This window comes from Argentina silus, assembly GCF_951799395.1.
Source record: "Argentina silus genome assembly, chromosome: 3".
Classification (NCBI taxonomy): Eukaryota; Metazoa; Chordata; class Actinopteri; order Argentiniformes; family Argentinidae; genus Argentina; species Argentina silus.
This window is the reverse complement of record NC_139657.1, coordinates 5,554,021-5,574,162: the sequence shown is the minus strand read 5'-3', so window position 1 is coordinate 5,574,162 and position 20,142 is coordinate 5,554,021. Positions and strand designations below refer to the sequence as shown.

The following is a 20,142-nucleotide window of genomic DNA, read 5'->3' as shown; positions in this document are numbered from 1 at the left end:
ATGCTGGGAATGGTCGGGAGGAGAGCTGAGGGAGGAGACGCGGACCCAGGGTGGCAGGGGAAGTACTCTGGGGTGAGGGATAGGGATGAGCAAACCCCCGGATAGCTCACGCTCCACGCTCCACCCCGGTGATGGGAGCTGACAGGGAAGGACCAAGGGCATCCTGGACCGGGCTGAACCCCCAGTCGGCTCATACAAGCCTCAGCTGGCTAAGTGGTGAGTGTGTGTGTGTGTGTGTGTGTGTGTGTGTGTGTGTGTGTGTGTGTACACAAGGACAAATGACTACGGCAGGGAATGAGTCAGTTAGTGAATGTTTGTTTTGGGGACACAAACTTGTTCGCTGCCTTAGATGCAGTGAGTGTATGAGTGTGTGTGTGTGTGTGTGTGTGGGGGGGGGGTGTGTGCGTGTGTGGGTGTGTGGGTGTGTGTGGGGGGGGGGGGGGGTGCGTGTGTAGGGGTGTGTGTGGCAGAGGATGTTGTCAGCATGTTAGACAGGCAGAGCAGTAGTCTATTATTAGGGCCGCTGCTCTCTGGTTAGGGAGCCCCTGGAGGCCTTGGCACAGGCACGTGTACTCCCTCTCATTCTCATTCTCATTCTCTTTCTCTCTCCCTCTCCCTCTCTCTCTCATTCTCTCTCTCTCTCTTTCTGCTGGCGAGCATGGGCCTCCACTCAGCCACGCTCGGGCGACTCGCACAGGGAGCCAGGCCAAGAGAACCTCACACAGAGAGAGAGGGAGGAAGGAAGGAAGAGGAGGAGTAGTATAGAGGCTTCTTTACCAAACTAATAGCCACTGCCCAAGCTGGAGCGAGGGTTGTTTTGACGCATACAATCCACTTTCCGTATTCCCTCAAAAGCAATAAGCAAAAATATTTGCGAAGATCCAGGCACAGGTTTGCAACAAAACATTTGAATGCATTCTCCTTTACAGGGGCAAACAAAAAGTATTTTCCAAAGAACTTAAAGCATAGAGATAATTCAGTGAATCAAAGTGCGTGAGGTCAAAAGACTTTACCGTTCCCACGTCTAGCAATCGCTCCTGCCCAGCTGACTCAAACCTCCCCCATATATCCCCATCACATGTCGGCAATCACCACAATCCCATGTAAAGGCAAACAGGGGAGCCATAAGCAGGTAAGTACATTCATCACAGGCAAGAAAATAACAAAAGGTAAGTATACAGGTGCACAATATACATACAAAACTAAGTGGCTCTAATAAGGAGGATGTGGAGAAACGGGGGAGGTGAGAAATGCAGGCACCCAAACACGAGTGAGCCAGAGGCATCGTGAAGGAAGGCAGGGAGAGGAGTAGCTAGGGTGGTGATGAGAGGAAGGCAGCACGTGCTGCTTCAACGTGTATGCATGCTCCTCATCGTGGGCTGGTGGATCTTTTACAGGGTGTCTAAACGCTGAGTGTACAGGTAGCAATCTTTCCCAATACAGTTTACACCACCATCACAAACAAACCATACTCCTCCTCTAGAAAATTATATTATCAATGGCATTTGAGAGTTTTGAAGGGTTGCTTAGCTTTCGTGTGCTAAGGGCTGTGCGTCCAGATACCTGATACGGTTCAGCATTAAAATGGTTCATCATTCAAATTAATTTCACTTGACTTTGTTCAGTCACGACTTCCCTCTGAGACTTCCCCCATTGGCAGTGCATGAAGATCCATCAAAAGGTTACCTCAACTACATCAAGAGGTAGCAGCCATCAAACATCAACAACAGAGCTCAGTTTCTCTAATTTCCATATTCAGGCCTACCAATTCACTACTTATTTGTACAAATAACTTCAAATCCTTGACGAGCCCCACAAAATATAATTCCTGCCAAATCCCTCAGACAGTTAGACAGAGATTCAGTTAAAGGTATTAACTATAGTATAAAATATTCCTTATTTTATACTAGTGAGGCCATCACTGAACTCCAAAAATGCACACAGTACAGTGTTGCACTGTGTCACAGGGAAAATGCCCCTGGAATAGTGGCCTCCAACAAGTACATGTGGGTCAGTGAGCAGACACAGAGAGCACACAGAAGGTATTTGTACTGTGGTCATACATGTCGATATAAAAACAAAGAACACTGGTCTGTATCGCCACCTGGTGGACAGTAGATGTTACATTTAGGTTTTTCGCATCAGAGCCTACACCAGTGAAACTCAAATAGCACCATAGACCATCATTTGGCTTGTCATAACGCTGTAGGGCAAAGGAGATGTTATCTTATATACTGTGTAAAAGTATTGGGTAAAGAACGCATCCTTTCTTCTTTTGGCTCTATACTCCAACAGTTTGGATTTTAAATCAAATGGTTAAAGAGGTTAAAGTGGAGATTTTCACCTTTAATTCAGTGTGGCTTTCATTCAGATTGGTTTCACCATTTATAAATTACAACCCCTTTTATGGCTTGACAGGTGTTTCTGGTTAGTCAGGTGTGTTCCGTCACATCATTTGTGCAGGTATATGAGGGCTGTCAACGTCTAGTATTGATTCTAGGCTTTAGTTTGCCTTTGGAGTCAACTATCGGTGTCTGTCAGCATGAAGACCAAAGAGTTGTCACTGCAAGTCAAAAGAAGCCATTATTACAGGAGTGCTACACCGGGATGCAGTGTGTGCATTCAACTAGGAAGTGTTTCAGGGACAAAAAGTGGAAAGTTCGATAGTGGCCAAATCAATCTTGAGATTGAAATCCATTTGACCAAGTATTTCATTTGCTGAAGAGGGAACTTAAGGCAAAAAGACCTCAAAACAAAAAACAACTGAAGATGGCTGCAATACAGGCTTGGTAGAGCATCACCACAGAAGGTACGCGTCTGGTGGGGAAAATGGGTCGCAGACTTCAGGCAGTTATTGCATGCGAAGAATTTTCGACCAAATACTAAACATGCTTCATTTGGACATATGATTTTTTCCCCAATACTTTTGGTGCCCTGAAATAGGGGGAGTATGTTTCAGAAATGTAATTTCTAAATGGTGAAAGCAATCTGAACGACATTGAATTAAAGCTGAGAATCTCTACTTTGACTGTATAGTAATTGTTTGATTTCAAATCCAAACTGTTGGAGTATAGAGCCAAAAGAAAAAATGCTTCCTTTCCCAATACTTGGGCATTGTATAATTCCGAAAGACCAGACCAGTAATCTCAATTGGTGTGATTATGGGCTCAGACGAACCAATCTGCCCATAAGCAGCGTCTGGGGTACTTTTCCTCCATTGCGTAGTTTTGTTTATTTGCCAGTTTTTGTGATTTTAGGTGGTCGGGGCCACTGCAACTTAGAAGCTATTGTGACATCATATTTTGATGTAACTGGGTTGTTTGTTTATTTTTTTTAAGATAACAAAATACTACATTACCCATAATTATCCATATAACATTCTGTTTTGTCATAATGAAACAAAATCTGAGATGCAGCAACATTCCATGGCAACATTCCATTTGGCTATGTAAAAGAAGATTTCTTAAGAGAACTTTGAATTTTCTAAGCTTTCTTTAATAACCTCCCTGGCGTGGGTGGGCTTACCGTGGCTGGGTAGAGGGCCTGGCCCACCTCTATCACATGAGGGTCGGTGGTCTGGGTGTCTGCAACGACAGGGCTGATCTAAGGAGAAGGAGTATGGTAGCCTAGGTCACAAACAAATGGCTTTTCTGAAAAGAAAAATGTAACCCACCCTCAGAAGAAATACCTTTATCATAACACTGGACTACTAAGAAGAAGCATTGACAAAAAGATTATAAAACAGGGGGAGTATGTCACGAAGCAAGATTTATTCAAGATTAACCAAAGTTTTTTTATTTATTTATTTTTTGTATCCAGAATTAGAAGCCTTGATTTATCAAGTTCAGGCTTCTTCGATGTCACACGGACTCTGAACTCCCTTAAACCATCAGTAAGTAGCAGAAGCTGGCAGCAATGAGGACACGATTCTTGTAAAAATGTAAGTCCAGATCAAAACAATTATAAATATTGGATAGTTTTTCACTGATATTTATACAGTAATGTTTCATTTTTTTTCGTCTGCAATTAATATATGTTGGTTACTGCATCTATATCAGTGAAAATACAATCAGATATATCTATTTTTGAACGTTTTAATAGACATTTTATATTTCGAGGGAGCGCTTTTATTTTTAAGTATTTGCCAAACCGGAAGTTCGCTTAAATCTGTTGGCTTCACATCATCAACTCAGCCCAACTTAAGTTCAGCTCAGCGAGCCAACCCCCGCAGCTAATTCAATTCAGGTTTAAATAATTAGGCTAACTGTTCGTTCATATTCCGTTACAAAGGGGACGGCGGTCAAACACATATTTAACGATGATCATCACTATGGACCAGAAAGAGGAGACGAAAAGAGCCGAATTCTTTAGCCAAGAGGAGCAGCTGGTCATAATGACAGTATTTGAGGACTACAAAGTTATTATAGCTGCCAAGAGCAACACAGCTTCTGCTGCCAAAGCCCGTGAGGAAGCATGGCAGAACATTGCCGACCGTGTCAATGCGTAAGTACTCTAATAAATAAATACTAATCGATTAATTGAAACTGACTTAATCCAAGAGTTATCCATGTACTCGATCCTGGTCCTGGATAGCCGCAAAGGGTCTAGCCGGATAGCATCCTCCTCTGCAAGTCTGATGAACTGCATGGAGCTGGAGACATCGTCATGGACCAAAATAAAAGTTACCCCGCAAAGACACCGTTTGTAATAAAATCTAACTTTCACTGACTGATGGTTCGTCGGGTGGTTATCCCTCGTTCTTGGCATCAAGCATCAAATGTCCCGTCCAAAGTAAAAAATAAATAAAAATAAACGCTCTTTTCAACTATACTTCGAAGCGAGCTCAGGAAGTTAGCGAGCTAACTTTAGCTCCAACTCGATTTGGTCACTCCTTCAATAGCACTTCGTTGTGTGGTTGCCCCCTTTGACTGTCATCAAGCTAGCCAAATGTGCCTTGCAAACAATAAATAAACGGACTTTTCAACTACTCGAGGGGTATACTTACTACGAAGCGAGTTAACTTTAGCTCCAACTCGGTCAAAGTTAACTTTATCTCCTACTCGGTCAGAGTCGCTAACTCCCTTAGCTCGCTGTTATTAAATGCCTTTGCAAGAGACATTTGGCAAGCTTAATGCCCGTCAAAGGGGAGAACCAACTGACAAACCATCAGAACCAGTGAAAAAAGGATTTTATTACAAACTGTGTCTTGGCGGGGTAATTTAGATTTTTGTAGATCTGTATCCGGCTCCTCTCACACATGATTGAATTATCAACTGATTATCAAAACCTTGATTCGCTGAATCACGTGCGTCACTGCTGAGCAGGAATAAAAACATGTAGTACTATTACGGCTCTCCAGGACCAGGATTCAGGATCTCTGCTCTATGTAATTGTAAGTAGTATTATACAGTATATTTTCTCGACCATGAATGTTAACAGAAGAGAGTTAATTGAAAGACACCAAGCAATTTGCTGGCTTATCAAGTAATTCTACACATGGACCCTTAATGTGATTAAACATTAACCATGCATTCTCTTTGTGTTTAGTTGCACCCCCAGAGGCATCAAACGAACTTGGCAACAAGTTAAAACAAAATACAAGAATATTATTCAAACTGGTAAGTGGCCTAGCACAAAGGCTGATGGCATATAATTGAAGTAGATGAAGGTTAGATAATATTCAATCAATCCAGCAAACAGGAAAAAGATGGAAAGGAAGAAGATGGGTGCGGGTCTAACACCTGAAGAGCACATCACAGCAGAGGAGCTCGCCCACGAACACAACCGGAGGCAACCCATCATAGAGGCAATCCCAGGGGGCAGCTCCTCGGACCCTGCTTCGGCCATCGGACCCAGCACTCGGAGCTCCTTTGTCAAAGGTTGGTTATATCTAGGTCACCTAGCCCCATGTTCTAATTGATGATGAAGCAACATTGTTTAACTCTAGACTATTCATGCGGTGACAGGGCATTCTGTGACCCTCCTGGAAACCCCTGTGCAGGCAATGAAAACAGAGGCTGCCAACGATGTAAGTAGCAATGCCATCTACCTTGATCAAGTAGCAATGCCATCTACCTTGCTGCATTTTCATAACATGCCATACTGAATACACTATATATGAGTCAGAGCCTGCCCGGAGAGGCCTGCTGAAGTCATTTAACTGGTCAAAATGTTACTTCTGTAAAGTGTCTCAAACTTAATGTTCTTTTCAATGTTGCTTTATTCTCACTGAACTGTTTCATTGTAATATTTCCTAAGGGCACAGAACCACCTCTTCTCCAGAAGGGCACAGACCCATTTCCACCAACCTCTAGGGCCCAGACTTGTGGGAAGGCGGTGAGGTTCTAACATGCAACCTCTTCCTAATATTCATATGACGCATGCACTGTAAACTTAAGACTGTATTCTTCCTCTGCAAACTGTTTCTCAGTCTGGGGCAATACGGGCGATCTATAAACGTTCCCTAGAGATGGAAATGGAGTATAAAAAGCTGAAAATGCGCAAACTCCAGTTGGAAATTGAGCAGTTGGAGTATGAAAAAAGGGTATGTTCAATTTGATCACTTGACAATACTGGGTTAATCAGAGATGCTTTATCTTGCATATGTCTTACAGTTATTTCCTCTTTTTTTTTTTCTTCAGAAACGTCAAGACCAATAACGGAAATGAACAGAATAAATAAATTGACAAAATGGAGCACTTTTCTGGTTGTTTGTTTTTCAAGTGCTACTTTCCCTTTACCCCCCAAAATTTAACATACAAAACAAAAAGTAGCATCTTGCCATAACAAACATCTTTCAATTACTTTTAACACAGCCCTGTCATCCTAGTGGTCTACATTGATGAGGTAATCTGCATCAGGATGAGCTGGGTCCAAAGGAAAAGCTCTCTTCTTTCTTATGGCCGCTAAGTTGTGCAGCACCACACATGCAACTGTGATGTCAAACTCAGTCTATGTGGGTACGATCTATGGCACTGATAAGTCTCGGAAATCCTGCCAAACAATTCAAATGTAAAACAATTGGGCTCAGAAGCTCTGCCCTAAATACTATTTCATAAAAGCCCTCCGACAGTCCGCACAGGTCAGTGACCAGGGAATGCACCAAACACATCCAGCCCATTTTAAGGCAAGAGAGACTTTCAGAATCGCTTGGAATACAGTGTTCTTCCTGAGATTTTCTGCATCACTAATTGTGTACAAAAAAGTACTGCTTGCGAAGACGCACAAGGCAATATACCTTGTCTGCATTACAGCCAAGGGGGAAACTAGGTTCCTGAAAAACTAAGCCTAAATCTCCCAAGCAGGTTAGAGCTTCAGGATTTGTTGCCATAGCAATTTACTTATAAAAGGTGAGCCATCTTCGTGACATGGGGTGACCAAAGTTAGCTAGCCAACTTCCTTAGCTTGCTTCGTGACATACCCCTCTAGGCCACTTATCCTGATGAATAAATTATACCTAGAACTTAGGCCAGAGTCCCTACAACATACAGTAGTTCTTCAGGGATATGTTTGGTTACAAGAAGGTTATTTGTTGATTTATCTGTTAGTCTGTTTTGCTCTCTGACCTCTATGGCCCCAGGCTGAGGGGAGTGGAGGTGTGGTCCTCGTGGGTAGATGTCTGTCAGATGAGGTGGTGGGTCAGGGGTGACCCGTTGGCTGTGTCTACTCAGGACCTCTCGGTAGTCAAATGCGTCAAAGTTGGTCTTCCACATTAGAACCTGGAAGACAGTGTTCCTCTATCATCATGGCAGGCACTCTGAATGAATTATCTTTTTTTGCACATTTTGTGATATGCAAATCTGCACAACATGAGTTTCCTTGTGATTGATGTGGTATATATGGTGAGGGAACAATAGTTTTGTGGTGATATTAGTTTCTTAAATCATATTGAATACATGTGCTGGTTTTTATATTAGATACTCAGATTAATATGGGGTCTGGTAACTGAATCCCACTCACCTGAGAATCAGCTCCCCCAGAGGCAAAGAGGTCTCCTGCCCGAGAGAAGGACACTGTGAGGACAGGACCCTGGTAGACACATCAAAAACCAAATGACAAATCAAATCGGTGCACTCCAGACCACAATGTAAAAGAAAAATATTAAAATTCTGCTCTGTGTGCTACTCATATTGAACTACATATCCGTCCAGAGATGGAAGGTTGCTTTTAGCTTTACCCAACAACCAGTTTACATTTATGGCATTTAGCAGACGCCTTCATCCAAAGCGACTTACAACAAATACATTTGTTTAAGTAAGTGAATCATCTATCCATCAGTCATCATAAGAAAAAGTAATCTATGGGAGGACCAGGGGCTATTGGCAGTCACAATGCTAGAAGAAGGAAGAATTACTTCTTTTTTTTTACAGGAGAGAAACGGGGGTAGTGGGGATGAAGAGGTTACCTCTACTACCTAACATGGTAACCAATGTTCTAATTGACGCATTCACATAGTATAGAGACTGAACTGTTGTATAGCTACCTTGTGGCCATGGAGGGTGTAGATGAGGCGTCCCTCCAGCAGGTCCAGGATCTTTACTGTGCTGTCACTGGAGCCACTGATCAGGTAGTTATTCGACGGGTGGAAGGAAAAGCAGTTGATCCCTGCACTGTGGACTAATCCAAGAGACAAAAATCATTACCTAAGGTCCAATGCTGTAGCATTCTAAGCATATGTATGAGTGGAGGCAGAAATCGGATGACAGGTTCATTGTAATGCATGGAATGGAATGAGGAATGGTCTCAAACATTCCATTCCATGCATTACAATGAGCCCGTCCTCTGATTTCTGCCTCCACTGATATGTAGTAGCAACATGCATCACCGTGGTAGTGCTGGAGTAGTTTGTTTGTTCTTATATCCCAGATTTTAAGTGTGTTGTCGTCTCCAGATGATGCGATGCAGGTGCCACTGGCATTGAAGTCTACAAAAGTTGCTGACCTAGGAAGGTTAAGATAAAACTTATCAAATTAGTCAAACATTTCAAATAGTTCCAGGGCATTGGAAAGCACAACAGCACCATCTAGCGGAGTCATTTTCTAAAAACATCTAATAAGGTAAAGGCACTGACATTTTACAGGAATATGTTCTAATTTAAGTGAACATCATTTCAAATGTAAAATAACAAATCACAATCTTGTAGGAATCCAACAAGCTAAAACACAGTGATGTAAATACAACAACTTTCTAAAATCAATGCTGAGGCTACCTCAAGAGTGACAAGATTTGATGGACTTCGAACTTGTGGAATATTACTCAGAATATGAAAAACAAGTTACAAGTGTGCCGACCCTCCATAGTCTGTGAAGCAGTTGATGCATTGTTTGGTGGAGGTGTCCCACAGTCGAACAGTGCGATCATCCCCACAGGAAGCAATAAGCCGCCCATCAGGAGAAAACCTGCAGCAGGGATCGAGAGAGAATTTGTGAGACTAAACGGTTAGGGACTACAAAGTCGAGTCACTGCTTCAAATCCCAGTAGGGCCATCATTTTAGAGTAAATCTTTTCTGAAAACACCAACTTCACTGTCAAAACTACTCAAAGTGCAGTAGCTTGTTTTGCTACGATACCACTAGATGCGCGCGCGCGCACGCACGCACACACACACACACACACACACACACACACACACACACACACACAGTAGTGTTGGTCGTTACCTGGCACAGCGCACCCAGTTGGTATGCTGATTGAGTGAGTAGACAAAACGCTGCCTGTGGACACTCCACACCTTCACCGACTTGTCATCAGAGGCTGTCACCAGTCTCTGGCCATCGTTAGAGAAGCTTACACTGCGCACTGTTGCCGTGTGGGCTTTGAACACCGTTGATTCTCCTTTACTGAACACACACACACACACACACACACACACACACACACACACAAGTTCGGGACAGTGCTCATAGGTAGTGGTTCACACCAATCATTGATAGAGCAAGAGGATAAGCAGGTGTACCTGGAAGTATAATGTCTGTTCATCTCCATTCTCCTATGCATTAACAGTAGTTTTGATGCCAGTCTATGTATGCTCAATCTAACTGCATCAAACCAAATATCGAGCTGGCTATAGCAAAAACAGAACCCAGGCTACATTGTTGTGAAAGATGAAGGTGTTTCTCACATGCTGGGCGTCCACAGTCGAATAGTCTTATCCCGGGAAGCAGAGACCACCAGATCACCGGAGGGGGAGAACTGGACACCAGTGATGATGTCTTTGTGTCCAACAAACCTGAACGCCCTGGCTTTGGGATTCAGATTCCAAATCATCAGTGTCCGATCCACAGACCCCGTAGCTGCAAGCAATATGGAAACACAGTGATAATGATACAATCACAGATTGTGAACTAAACCACAGATGTCTAGACAGACTGCACATAATATGAAAGTGGAGTGGGGGGGACCTACCCAACTGTTTGTGGTTGGGGTTGAAGTCGGCACAGGTGACAGCATCTTTATGGCCTTTGAAGTGCCTCTCAAGGGTGGGATCCTCCTGCAATGACAGAATGACAGAAAACATTGCATGCATCTCAACATCGTATCCAGCTAGCTAGATATCTCATTTGATAAGCCTTTGAGAGCTGTTTTGTGGCATAACTTCCTGTTATTGCATTTGGACTGTTGTTTACATGCTAGCTGTTTACCATGTAACTTTGTTGAAGCCTCGTAACTCAGCTAAAACAGTCAATGAACATAGTCAGACAGGCCCATGTCTTCTACAACAGTGGCATTCGTTATACAAGCTACAACATTGGCATTCATTAGCTTAGCTAGTTAGCTAGCTACACTTCAAGATGGCTAGCAGCAGCAGGCTAAATCCTCTTACCTCCAGCAAGCATACTTATCAGGGCTGTCAACCTTAAGCTCGTGAGCTTATTCATAATAATCCAAAAGTATACAAACTTACCATAACAGATGCCATTGAGTGCATTGACTTCGTTAACCCTTAAACTTGCAGAGCATTTGCTTTTTGAGAGATAAGGCTAAGCGGGGAAAGTTGTGTAGCTCTGCTGTAAACTTCCATCTGTCAAACAGAGCGCGCTTTATTGCAGACTTTGCTAATCGAACCCCGATAGGGTGAAGTATAAAATGCAGTTAATTCCTCCGCGCAGCACTCTTCGTTTCAATCGCTGTCGACTTGTTAAAGCTCTGCGATCTATTTATATGACACATGTTAGCAAAACATGTTGTTAATGCTTGTTGAATAACTACTGACGACTCCACCACAGCACACATCTACATGGACTCCTCTGCAGTGGCAAGAAAAAAAACCTGAAAGTAGGACCAGGGAGGAGCTAAGCGTCTTTTGCTGCTAAGCAACTACAGCAAACTGTGGAACGGTGGGAATTGACATCGTAGCATTAGCTTCGTTGATTGGTTCATGATATCCTTTGGATCAATCAGCGCCAAGTTTGTTAAACTGGGAAATTGATGTTTGATTTCAGTATTCCGTTTGAAAAGATGTCGTCCAAGCGGAGTATTGGCAATACAGAGGTAAATATAACACAATTACCTTAATGTAGTCCTGCACAATTTAGCGATTTTTAAGCTTTATAGTCCTGTCTATGTGGTAAGGTTAGAGTAGCGACAGATAACCTCCTTGCATCACGATGCCACCTACTAAACTGCCGTGCTATAATGTTTCAACCTCCGAGTTAGCTTCGTGTTACTGTAACTAACTGTCGTTAGCTACGTACTAGGTACTAAGTTTACCTTTACGGTTTGAGGACAACGTAGCCATACGTGTATGACTGAGAAGAGCAGGCGTTCATTATTTGTCAATGCATACATCTATGACTATAAGGACGAAGTGGATACATAGCGTTTTAGCCGGCTTGGATGCTCTGTCATCGTCCATTCATGTGGATATTTGAGATAGAGCTTAGATGGAATTGCGCCACCTAACTAAGGTGATTACACATAACTATTATTTCACCCTAGCCTTGGTTCATGTAAATATGTTCATTGCATAGATTATTACATTACTATACATATCATGATCCAAACTCCATGTTTTTACCATGTATGATTAAACAATTATCAAGGATTACCTCTTACATATTGTCTTGATCTATATCAGTCGTACCCACGACTAAAAAGTGGTCATTGCGCGGCTCTGAATCGAATGTTTCACCAGAGCTGCTAAGCTTTTTGGCAACAGAATGGCTTCGGGGGTGACATCATTTTTTTAAAACTGAAATATAAACATTTTTAAAACGTTAGCTGGAAAACTAGCAGTTTACGTGGGTGACTAGTGTTATCTTGGACAAAAAAAACAGGCTTCCGTCACTTCACCAACTTTATCATCTATAACGAAATTGAAAAAAAACAATAGAAAACCAATAGATCTCTCCTTCACTCCTCCAGCGCAGTGCTGTGTGTGCGTACTGTAGGGGGCCCTTTCAAATTGCCGTTGTGGGGCCCCTATTTTGCTATTTGTATTTAAGCACTTTTTTACGGGAGTCAGTGGGACGCCACTATGCTACCCACAACGCTACCACCAGTAAAAATAAACGAAGTGCAATGAAGCTCTACCTCAAAGTAGTGCGATGTGTGACACTGCTGTCCAAGTGGAGGTGCTGAAATAAAATTACAGTTTCACCGTTAGGCCTATAGGATAGGCAACAATATAACTCTGTAACTGCATCACAATAAAGCAAAACAAAGGCATTTGTTATTTGCAAAATACTTTTTTTTGCATGTATTTTGAAACGCAATAATATTGCAGACCCAGGTAAACAGTATAGGCTAATGATAATCCTAGCCTATCCAAAAGGCTTTTTTTTAAATGTCTATTTGTTTCCAAATGCACATTGCAAACCCAATAAAACATTTTTTTTTTTTTAATTTCGTCGGTGGCCCCCTGGTGGCCGCGGGGCCAGTTTAATTTAAAATGGATATAACAGAGCCTAGTCCAAGTCCCCCACTGTGTATGTGTGAGTGAGCGCACCAGCCCCTCCCTTTCGTGCTCTCTCACAGCTAAGGAGAAACAAAACACTTGCATTTTACGTTCTCCCTTATCTACCTGGTCGAAGTAGCGCCACACAAAGCTTGGCTAAACAAAATGAAAAAAAGTAGAGTAGGGATTTTTCCTGATAGATTATGAGTCCAGGTATGTGCACTCGAGTACATGTTCACACCCCTAGGATTAAATAGTACCCCCTTGAACAGACTCTGTTTCCCTGCGTTCTATCAGCAGAGCACCCTGCACACTAGCTATAAGCTTGGTTGTTGCTGAATAAGTAGGTGCATGCATAGCTACTATGATGTATTCCTACACAGTACATAACTGTTATTTTTGTATGTTCCCTACCTAACAGTACATGAAAAAGAGAATTCCCCAGAATCCCAAATACCAATATGTGAAATCAAGACTGGATACAGGTAAGGGCCGAACTCCTCCACGGTGCCTTCTATTAGATGTCGATTACGTTGCCTTTCCTTGGTTTTGAATCCTTTCACTAGTTGGCCTGCATGTTCAATAGCTACAGCACGACTCTCCACATAATCTCATGAAATTATGAAGTGTGTTGGAGCTACATGTGCCATAGCAGATGACTCTTATATCAATTATCGTTAAAAAAAAATAACTTTGATAAGTGAAGGACTTTTGCTTTTATTGGCAATGATAAGCTAAGAATCTCTGCTTTCTTTGTCAATGTTGTACATTACTTGCTCTTTATCTGATAGGATGCAGCCTGTCAAAGTATATGGAGAGGCTGGAGGAGATCAAGAAAAGTAAGTCTTTTTTTGATTTCACAATTTGAATCAGATCATTGCACATCAATATGGCCAAAGTCCTTTTATACAAAGATAGGCCCTAATGAAAGAACTCAACCAACAATTGTTTTGTTGTTCAGAGGAAATGGCAGTATGGTTGTCACTGTGCCACAAAACATTCATTTTGTTCCTATCTAAAACAAGAAACAGTGAGCAGCAGCCTACTCAAGGTCCTCTTTATTGGTTTAAGTAGAGCTATTTGTAACCGAGTTGAGATAGGCCCACTGTGCATTTTCTGTTCTGAGGAACAGTTCCAGTCCACTATCAATTTCTTTTTGGTGTGTTAGTACATGCACTTTCAGAGGTAAACCGGAGAAGCCCTGTCCTACTGATATTTTACAACCTGGTGACCAGGTCCATATGAGTGAATGGGCACTTTGTGCATGGCGGCCATTTTGTTGCTGGCTCTTCCGATTTCTCAGGGATAAACAACACTGATGCCTTCATTCGGCATTGGGCGATTGTATTGTTGACCACAATAATTTCTCTGTCAGGCTTGATGTAGGAGGTGTTAGGCTACATTGTGCAGGTGCCAGCAGGAGCTTTTGACAGAGAGTTAGTGAGATAGTGTGAGGTCGTACTTTGGGTCACCTCAGTGTCAATGTCAGTGTTAAAAGAGGGGTGGGCAGCCTGGAATGAGCAAAGGTGCCTCAGTTTCACCCAGGACATTACGGAGACGGACACAGTTTAGTTGAGCTTTAGCAATATGTTGGTACAGGAAGAAGATGATCATACAGGTGACATGCAAGACCCAGGTGAGATTTCCTACTTAGGAGAGGTCTGTGGTGATTGACTCTACTAGTTTTTGGAGAAAAAAATCTTCAGGATTCTTTGGGAAAATGTCCAATCACTCTCCCTTGTATCCCTGAATTTTGTGTTATGTTGAGTGTAATGAAATGACAATTTGCTTTTAGATTACAGATACAGAAAGGATGAACTTTTCAAAAGGCTTAAAGTGACAACATTTGCACAGCTGGTAAGTGAGATGTTACATAGATCTTGTAAGTGATTGCAGTAGCATCCACTCAGTTTACTACTGTTGAACTGTATCTTGTAAGGTGGAGGGAATCTAGGCGGGAGAAATGCTGTGGGTTGGGTTCTAATTGAAACTTAAAAAGTGAAGTAGGCTAATGAATAATTTCACACAATCACTTATTTCTATCAAATGTTTTTCATAAGGTACTTCAGGTAGCATCGGTATCAGACCTGAACGAATGTGTGAGTGATGGAGAAACACCCAGGCTAGAAGGTAATGGAGAAAAGTTCAATGTTTTAATGTTTTCACAATTAGCCCTACGTTAAAGTGAGAATTAATATGTGCACTATGAATCGGCAAGCCAGGTTTAGGTCATTACATTAGGCAACGCTGTTTTCCCCTCCCCCACAGACAATATGTCAGTGTTTTCTGAAGCAGACGTGGAGCGTCTGTCTGAGCACACCAACGGTTCCCCATTGGCCACGCCAGTACAGTTAATCGACAACAACAACGACGCAGGGGACGCTGGCTACTCCCCAAGGTCCACGCTTCAAAGGTAGCTTTCAGCACCACCGTACCCCACTTTTAACACACACCTATTCACCCTTTCCCCCTCACTGCATGCTCACTCAGACACACACCTAACATACAACCCTATTCTCTTTCTCCACCAATTCTCCACCATTACACACGCTCACTCAATCACTCTAGCACACATGCACTTCTTTACCCCCCCCCCCCCCCACACACACACACACACCACTACAGTACCCCTACAGTACACACTCACACACACATCCATGACCACAACCCATCATCCCAAGCACACCTGTAACCCTATCTCCTCTCCACATTCAACCCACACATCTATCCGAACATCCCAGCAGGTTTTTTCCTCCTCCCTTGACAATCCTCCCCATTGTGTCTGCACAATAACCCCCTCCATTCGATAGCAGTCTTTCCCCATGGGCCCCGAGCACTCTTTACTGCTAACAGGAACATAAGACTGTAACTCTATCACCTCTCCTGGGGCCATAACCGGGATCTCTCTCTAATGGCAGAGCATTAGTTCACCTTCACTGAGGGACAGATGGGGGTGAAAGTAGGACAGTGCAGTGGTAAAACCACCACAGGGGAAAGTGATGTATAGATTTCAAGGTGTTGGGCACAGTTCATTTCAATTCACGCTAGGTCAGGTATAGAGTTAGACAGGCAATTCAGATAGAGAAATGCATAAAAACCAAAAAGCCTTTGACCCCCCCCGTCCCCCCTTCCAGTGTTATAAGTGGTGTGGGAGAGCTGGACCTGGATAAGAAAGGGCAGAAGACGGTGACCCTGATGTCCGTGTCCAGCCCCCAGGTCACAGACAGACCCTACCCAGACTGCCCTTACCTGTTGCTGGACGTACGGGACAGAGAACAGTACGACCAGTGCCACATCATCAGTGGTATGACACCCCAGAGGCCTTATCCCTGATTGCATATGATTTAATTGTGTATCTCCTTGTTCTGTGTTTTATATTCTTGATATTGAATTATATTCTCAATTATATCTTGGCTGATATTGGTATCATTATCACATTGATTGTTGTGCTGTAATAATAATGTTTACGTTTTTTCTCCACACAAACTTGTGGTTGTGTTTTTTTATCCACAGCATACTGTTACCCCATCGCAACCCTTTCACGAACAATGAACCCCTACACCAAAGAAGTGCTGGATTATGTATCTTTCCACCAAAATGAGCATCATTACCATTAACTTTACAACCAGGCATTCTGTATGATACAGTTCATAAATGTATTTCTGGATAGGTTATTACTTTAGTACAAAGATTAGTAAAATGTCACAAACAAAAAACAAGTTTTAATATATTTGTTTACCACCAGTAAATGTACCCTTAACCATCACCCCTTGCAGAAAAATGCCTCAGGGAAGATCATTATAGTTTATGATGAGGATGAGAGGATGGCTAGCCAGGCTGCCACCACCATGTGCGAGAGAGGCTTTGAGAACCTCTTCATGCTCTCAGGAGGTGAGTTTGTAAAACATGAGGTGCAGATAATGTTGAACTTGAACTCAAGCTTGCAAATTTAGAATTCATCTGCTTTAAGAGTATTTTAAACTCTCTTAGCTAAAGGGTAGGTACTGTCTGTTGGAACTAATCTGGTATCTTAGTTATACCTCGACGCACGCTCTCTCTCTCTCTCTCCTTCTCTCCTTCCCTCCTTCCCTCAGGTCTGAAGGTGATCGCTCAGAAGTTTCCAGAGGGAATAACAATTGGCTCCATCCCGGCGTCGTGCCTCCCATCTCCCACGGCAACGGCGGGGCGCAAACGCTCTACGCCCAGACAGGTGTTCCTGGTTGCGGAGAGGAAGTGGAGGTTCACTTCAGATGACCTGGCCAAGATCCAACTCTATCTGGAGGAGATGCTCATCCCAACCGACACCAAAAGTGAGTCACTGATGACACTAATGCCTGGAGAATATGGGGGTTCAGACAACCAGGGACAAGCATAGTAGATGGCTAGAGGAGGGGGTTAAGAGTGACATCTGCCAAAAGGCGTAGAGAAGGGGACTGAAAATTAACCAGTAATTCATTATAATACTTTCTCTACCTTTCACTGCCTTACCAATATGTTGAATTGTGAAGTGTCTACCAGTAGATGGCGACAACATTTTGAAGAATAACGTTGAGCATGATTCCTTGCAAGCTACCATGATGTACTTTGTGTGTGTATGTTTGTCTCTTATCAGAATTTCTATTTCTGTGTTACTTTTGTTTATTTAGGCCGGCTCAGCCGCATGTCCACCAGCAGTGCCCAGTCCAAAGCGTCCAGCGCCCGAAGTCGACAGGCGTCCTCATTGGCTGGGTCTGAAAGTGCCAGATCCCAGAGCAGCAGGCCATGGAAATAACCCTCACTAAACCCCCCCCCTAACCCAAATAAAGTCTACTTATTTCAGTATCACCACCCTGATCACCTCTGTGGAAAGGGCACCAACCCCCTGTGCCAGGGGTGCACAGCTCCAGTCCTCCAAGCCTGCAGTCCTGTAGATTTTTTGTCTCTCCCCGGTACTTATTTAATCGTCATTGAGCACACATATCTTGACCTACAGGTTCAAACCAGTAGACACTGCATCGATCAAGGACCAGAGTTGTGCACCCCTGTTCTATGCATTTGGGCCTTTGAAAGGCTCTGCTATGAAGTGGCTTTGTGTAGTTTTTTATTTTTTATTTTCTGGATGATTTTAGTCAGATTTCAAGCACCAGTTAATTGTCATATTAGATTATAATTTGTTGCACAGTGTTTGCACTGAATTAAATGTTTTGGAATTTTTTGATTTTTAACTTCATATTCATTGTCACCATACCAGTGTCTACATATGTGAAAATGGTGATTTTCTATGTTTTGTAGTAAAAAATAAAAAGATAAGAGAAAAGGTCCTTAGGGAATGGCTCCCTATGATGTGAGCCACAAATGCACTCCCTTTGGCTGGAAACCGTAGTTTCTGAAATTAAAAAAAAATGTTTTCATGACATCATAAGGGGTAATTTTCGTTGGACTTTTTCTCCTTTCCTAAAATCACTGATTTTAAATATGTAGACACTGGTATGGTGCTGGAGATAATGAAAATGAGGTTAAACATAAGTGAAGTGTCCCTTTAACTTATAGGTGTTGCTTTCATAAAATGAGTTGTGGCCAGTTTTCGCTCTGCATGCAATCTCTTGTCTTTTGGTTTTTAGCAGTTAGCCAATCCAGACATTTTTTGCTATGGAGTATGTTCTTAATTAGCCCTCATCACTTACTTGCGAACAGGGTGCAAATGTTTAGTCCCATATCCTGCGTTGTTGGTTGATACATTCCAAATAGACAACAATGAGAATTGTTGTGAGAAGGATAACCTAGCAAATATTAAATATACACTACACTATACACACGGATAATGCCTTCGATCTACATGCCATTGTGCACTGCTACATACAAATAATGTACACGTTTAAACAGAATGGCACAGTGTATATTCTTTATTTTAAGATGTATAAAGGAGATGCTATTTCTGCGATAAATTATATATTTAGTTCCCGAAAGGAACTGCCTTTTTCTGCAAACGTCTTGCTTATATATGGAATGGTGTTATATATTTTTCCTTAATGCAAACGCACTGCAAGTTTGTGTGTGCACAATTTATTCAAGGCGTTTGTCATGTAGGTACAGGTCACGAAATATGAAGTATCGCCTGAGGGAAGGAGGTGGGCATTATGGGATGGTAGTAAATGATAGAAAGGTGCACTTTGTTACCACTAATCCATTTGGGAAAAAATGTGAAACAGTATTGGTATGTTTTTGAGTGTGTGGCCTTTATTTGAAGAATGTTTTCTTGTCCTTTTCTTGTCTGTTTTTGTACCAGAGAAAGAGAGATGATAATTACTAATCACAGGGTCTTTAAAAAAAGTGCTTTTACTGTCAAGATATTGAGTTTTAGGGGTGTTTTACCCCTCTAAGCCTCTAAGGTGTGTTTGTGTGTATTGCGCGTCTGAAGTTAAAGAAGATTGTTGAAGGCTGTCATTTCTACATTACTACGCTGAATGGGTTCTTCATTAACTCGGTCAGACAAAACATAAACTGGTTGATCATATTAAAAACATTTTGTACATTGAATGTTAAATAAAGTATATACTTGTAGAATAAAATTGGTTGTTTTGAAATGTCAGTGTACTTGATCAACATTGTGAATGCCACATGGTGCTTTAAATAAAAGAGACTTTGTGGGCTTGCAAAGTCTTATTTTGGTTGTGGAAATAGTTTTTAAAAAATGGTTTTGACGATAGATCGATAGATAGATAGATAGATAGATAGATAGATTTGCTGGGTAGTTGAAAGAAGGTGAGATAGTATGATGGACCAGTGGATAAAAGATGTCCATAGGGTGGCATATAGGCAGATAAATGAGAGAAGGTTGGCAGATAGATAGATAGATAGATAGATAGATAGATGAAAGAGGGTATGTTAGTCCAGTTCCTTAGCGTCAAAATATGATGAAATCATTGCACGGTGGATTAAAGCACCAAATTTGGTACAAATATTATTTTGGATGAAACAATATTTTTTCATATGATAGTTTCATATAATATCCAACATGTCTGCCGGCACAGCACAAACATGTTGGTTCATTAAGCAATTTATTTCACACGCACATGCAGGAGTAGGAACGTAACAAGGGTGACATGGGTTTCGGCAGAGTTATTTTATTATAAAGTGTCACATCGCACCCATGGACCTCCGTTAGGACAACAAGTGTTAAGGGAAGTTCCTGGAGCTTGTTTTTAGGCCGATTGTGTTTGTCCTTTGTCCCCCCACGACATTGAACGTTCAGCCCAGAGAGTTATAAT

The 20,142-nt window shown here is 42.3% G+C and overlaps 3 protein-coding genes across 3 annotated transcripts in view; 2 read left to right on the top strand and 1 right to left on the bottom strand.

Moving 5' to 3' along the window:
* poc1b (POC1 centriolar protein B) overlaps positions 1-11,136 on the bottom strand; it is a 38,732-nt gene extending 27,596 nt beyond the window's left edge. The window contains exons 1-10 of the mRNA XM_083665971.1: positions 10,904-11,136; positions 10,405-10,489; positions 10,121-10,292; positions 9,660-9,839; positions 9,291-9,398; positions 8,825-8,940; positions 8,483-8,616; positions 7,960-8,028; positions 7,566-7,718; positions 3,526-3,603 (exon numbers count right to left, since the gene is read on the bottom strand). Of these exons, the coding sequence (XP_083522097.1) occupies positions 3,526-3,603; positions 7,566-7,718; positions 7,960-8,028; positions 8,483-8,616; positions 8,825-8,940; positions 9,291-9,398; positions 9,660-9,839; positions 10,121-10,292; positions 10,405-10,489; positions 10,904-10,927 (1,119 nt within the window). The 5' untranslated portion in view covers positions 10,928-11,136. The remainder of the gene's footprint in view (positions 1-3,525; positions 3,604-7,565; positions 7,719-7,959; positions 8,029-8,482; positions 8,617-8,824; positions 8,941-9,290; positions 9,399-9,659; positions 9,840-10,120; positions 10,293-10,404; positions 10,490-10,903) is intronic.
* On the top strand, positions 4,131-6,687 carry LOC310801814 (uncharacterized protein). Its single transcript, XM_083665972.1, has 7 exons — positions 4,131-4,503; positions 5,548-5,618; positions 5,694-5,879; positions 5,967-6,028; positions 6,259-6,336; positions 6,431-6,544; positions 6,642-6,687. Exons 1-7 carry the CDS (start codon positions 4,319-4,321, stop codon positions 6,657-6,659), a joined length of 714 nt encoding a protein of 237 aa, XP_083522098.1. The 5' UTR covers positions 4,131-4,318; the 3' UTR covers positions 6,660-6,687.
* A 2,183-nt stretch (positions 11,137-13,319) lies between the features above and the next one.
* cep41 (centrosomal protein 41) lies at positions 13,320-19,399 on the top strand (the record flags this gene model as incomplete). The annotated part of the gene is made up of 10 exons (XM_083666025.1): positions 13,320-13,380; positions 13,687-13,734; positions 14,691-14,752; positions 14,956-15,025; positions 15,164-15,308; positions 16,030-16,199; positions 16,409-16,476; positions 16,672-16,786; positions 16,990-17,205; positions 17,542-19,399. 10 exons carry the CDS (start codon positions 13,320-13,322, stop codon positions 17,664-17,666), a joined length of 1,080 nt encoding a protein of 359 aa, XP_083522151.1. The 3' UTR covers positions 17,667-19,399.
* Positions 19,400-20,142: the final 743 nt, after the last annotated feature.

What these genes read in the sequence shown, in the direction of transcription:
- LOC310801814 (XM_083665972.1), top strand. Translation starts at nt 4,319, where the DNA reads ATGATCATCACTATGGACCAGAAAGAGGAGACGAAAAGAGCCGAATTC. An exon ending in AAACAGAGGCTGCCAACGAT is followed by an intron (nt 6,029 to 6,258) that starts GTAAGTAGCAAT and finishes ATATTTCCTAAG; the next exon opens with GGCACAGAACCACCTCTTCT. An exon ending in CCCAGACTTGTGGGAAGGCG is followed by an intron (nt 6,337 to 6,430) that starts GTGAGGTTCTAA and finishes ACTGTTTCTCAG; the next exon opens with TCTGGGGCAATACGGGCGAT.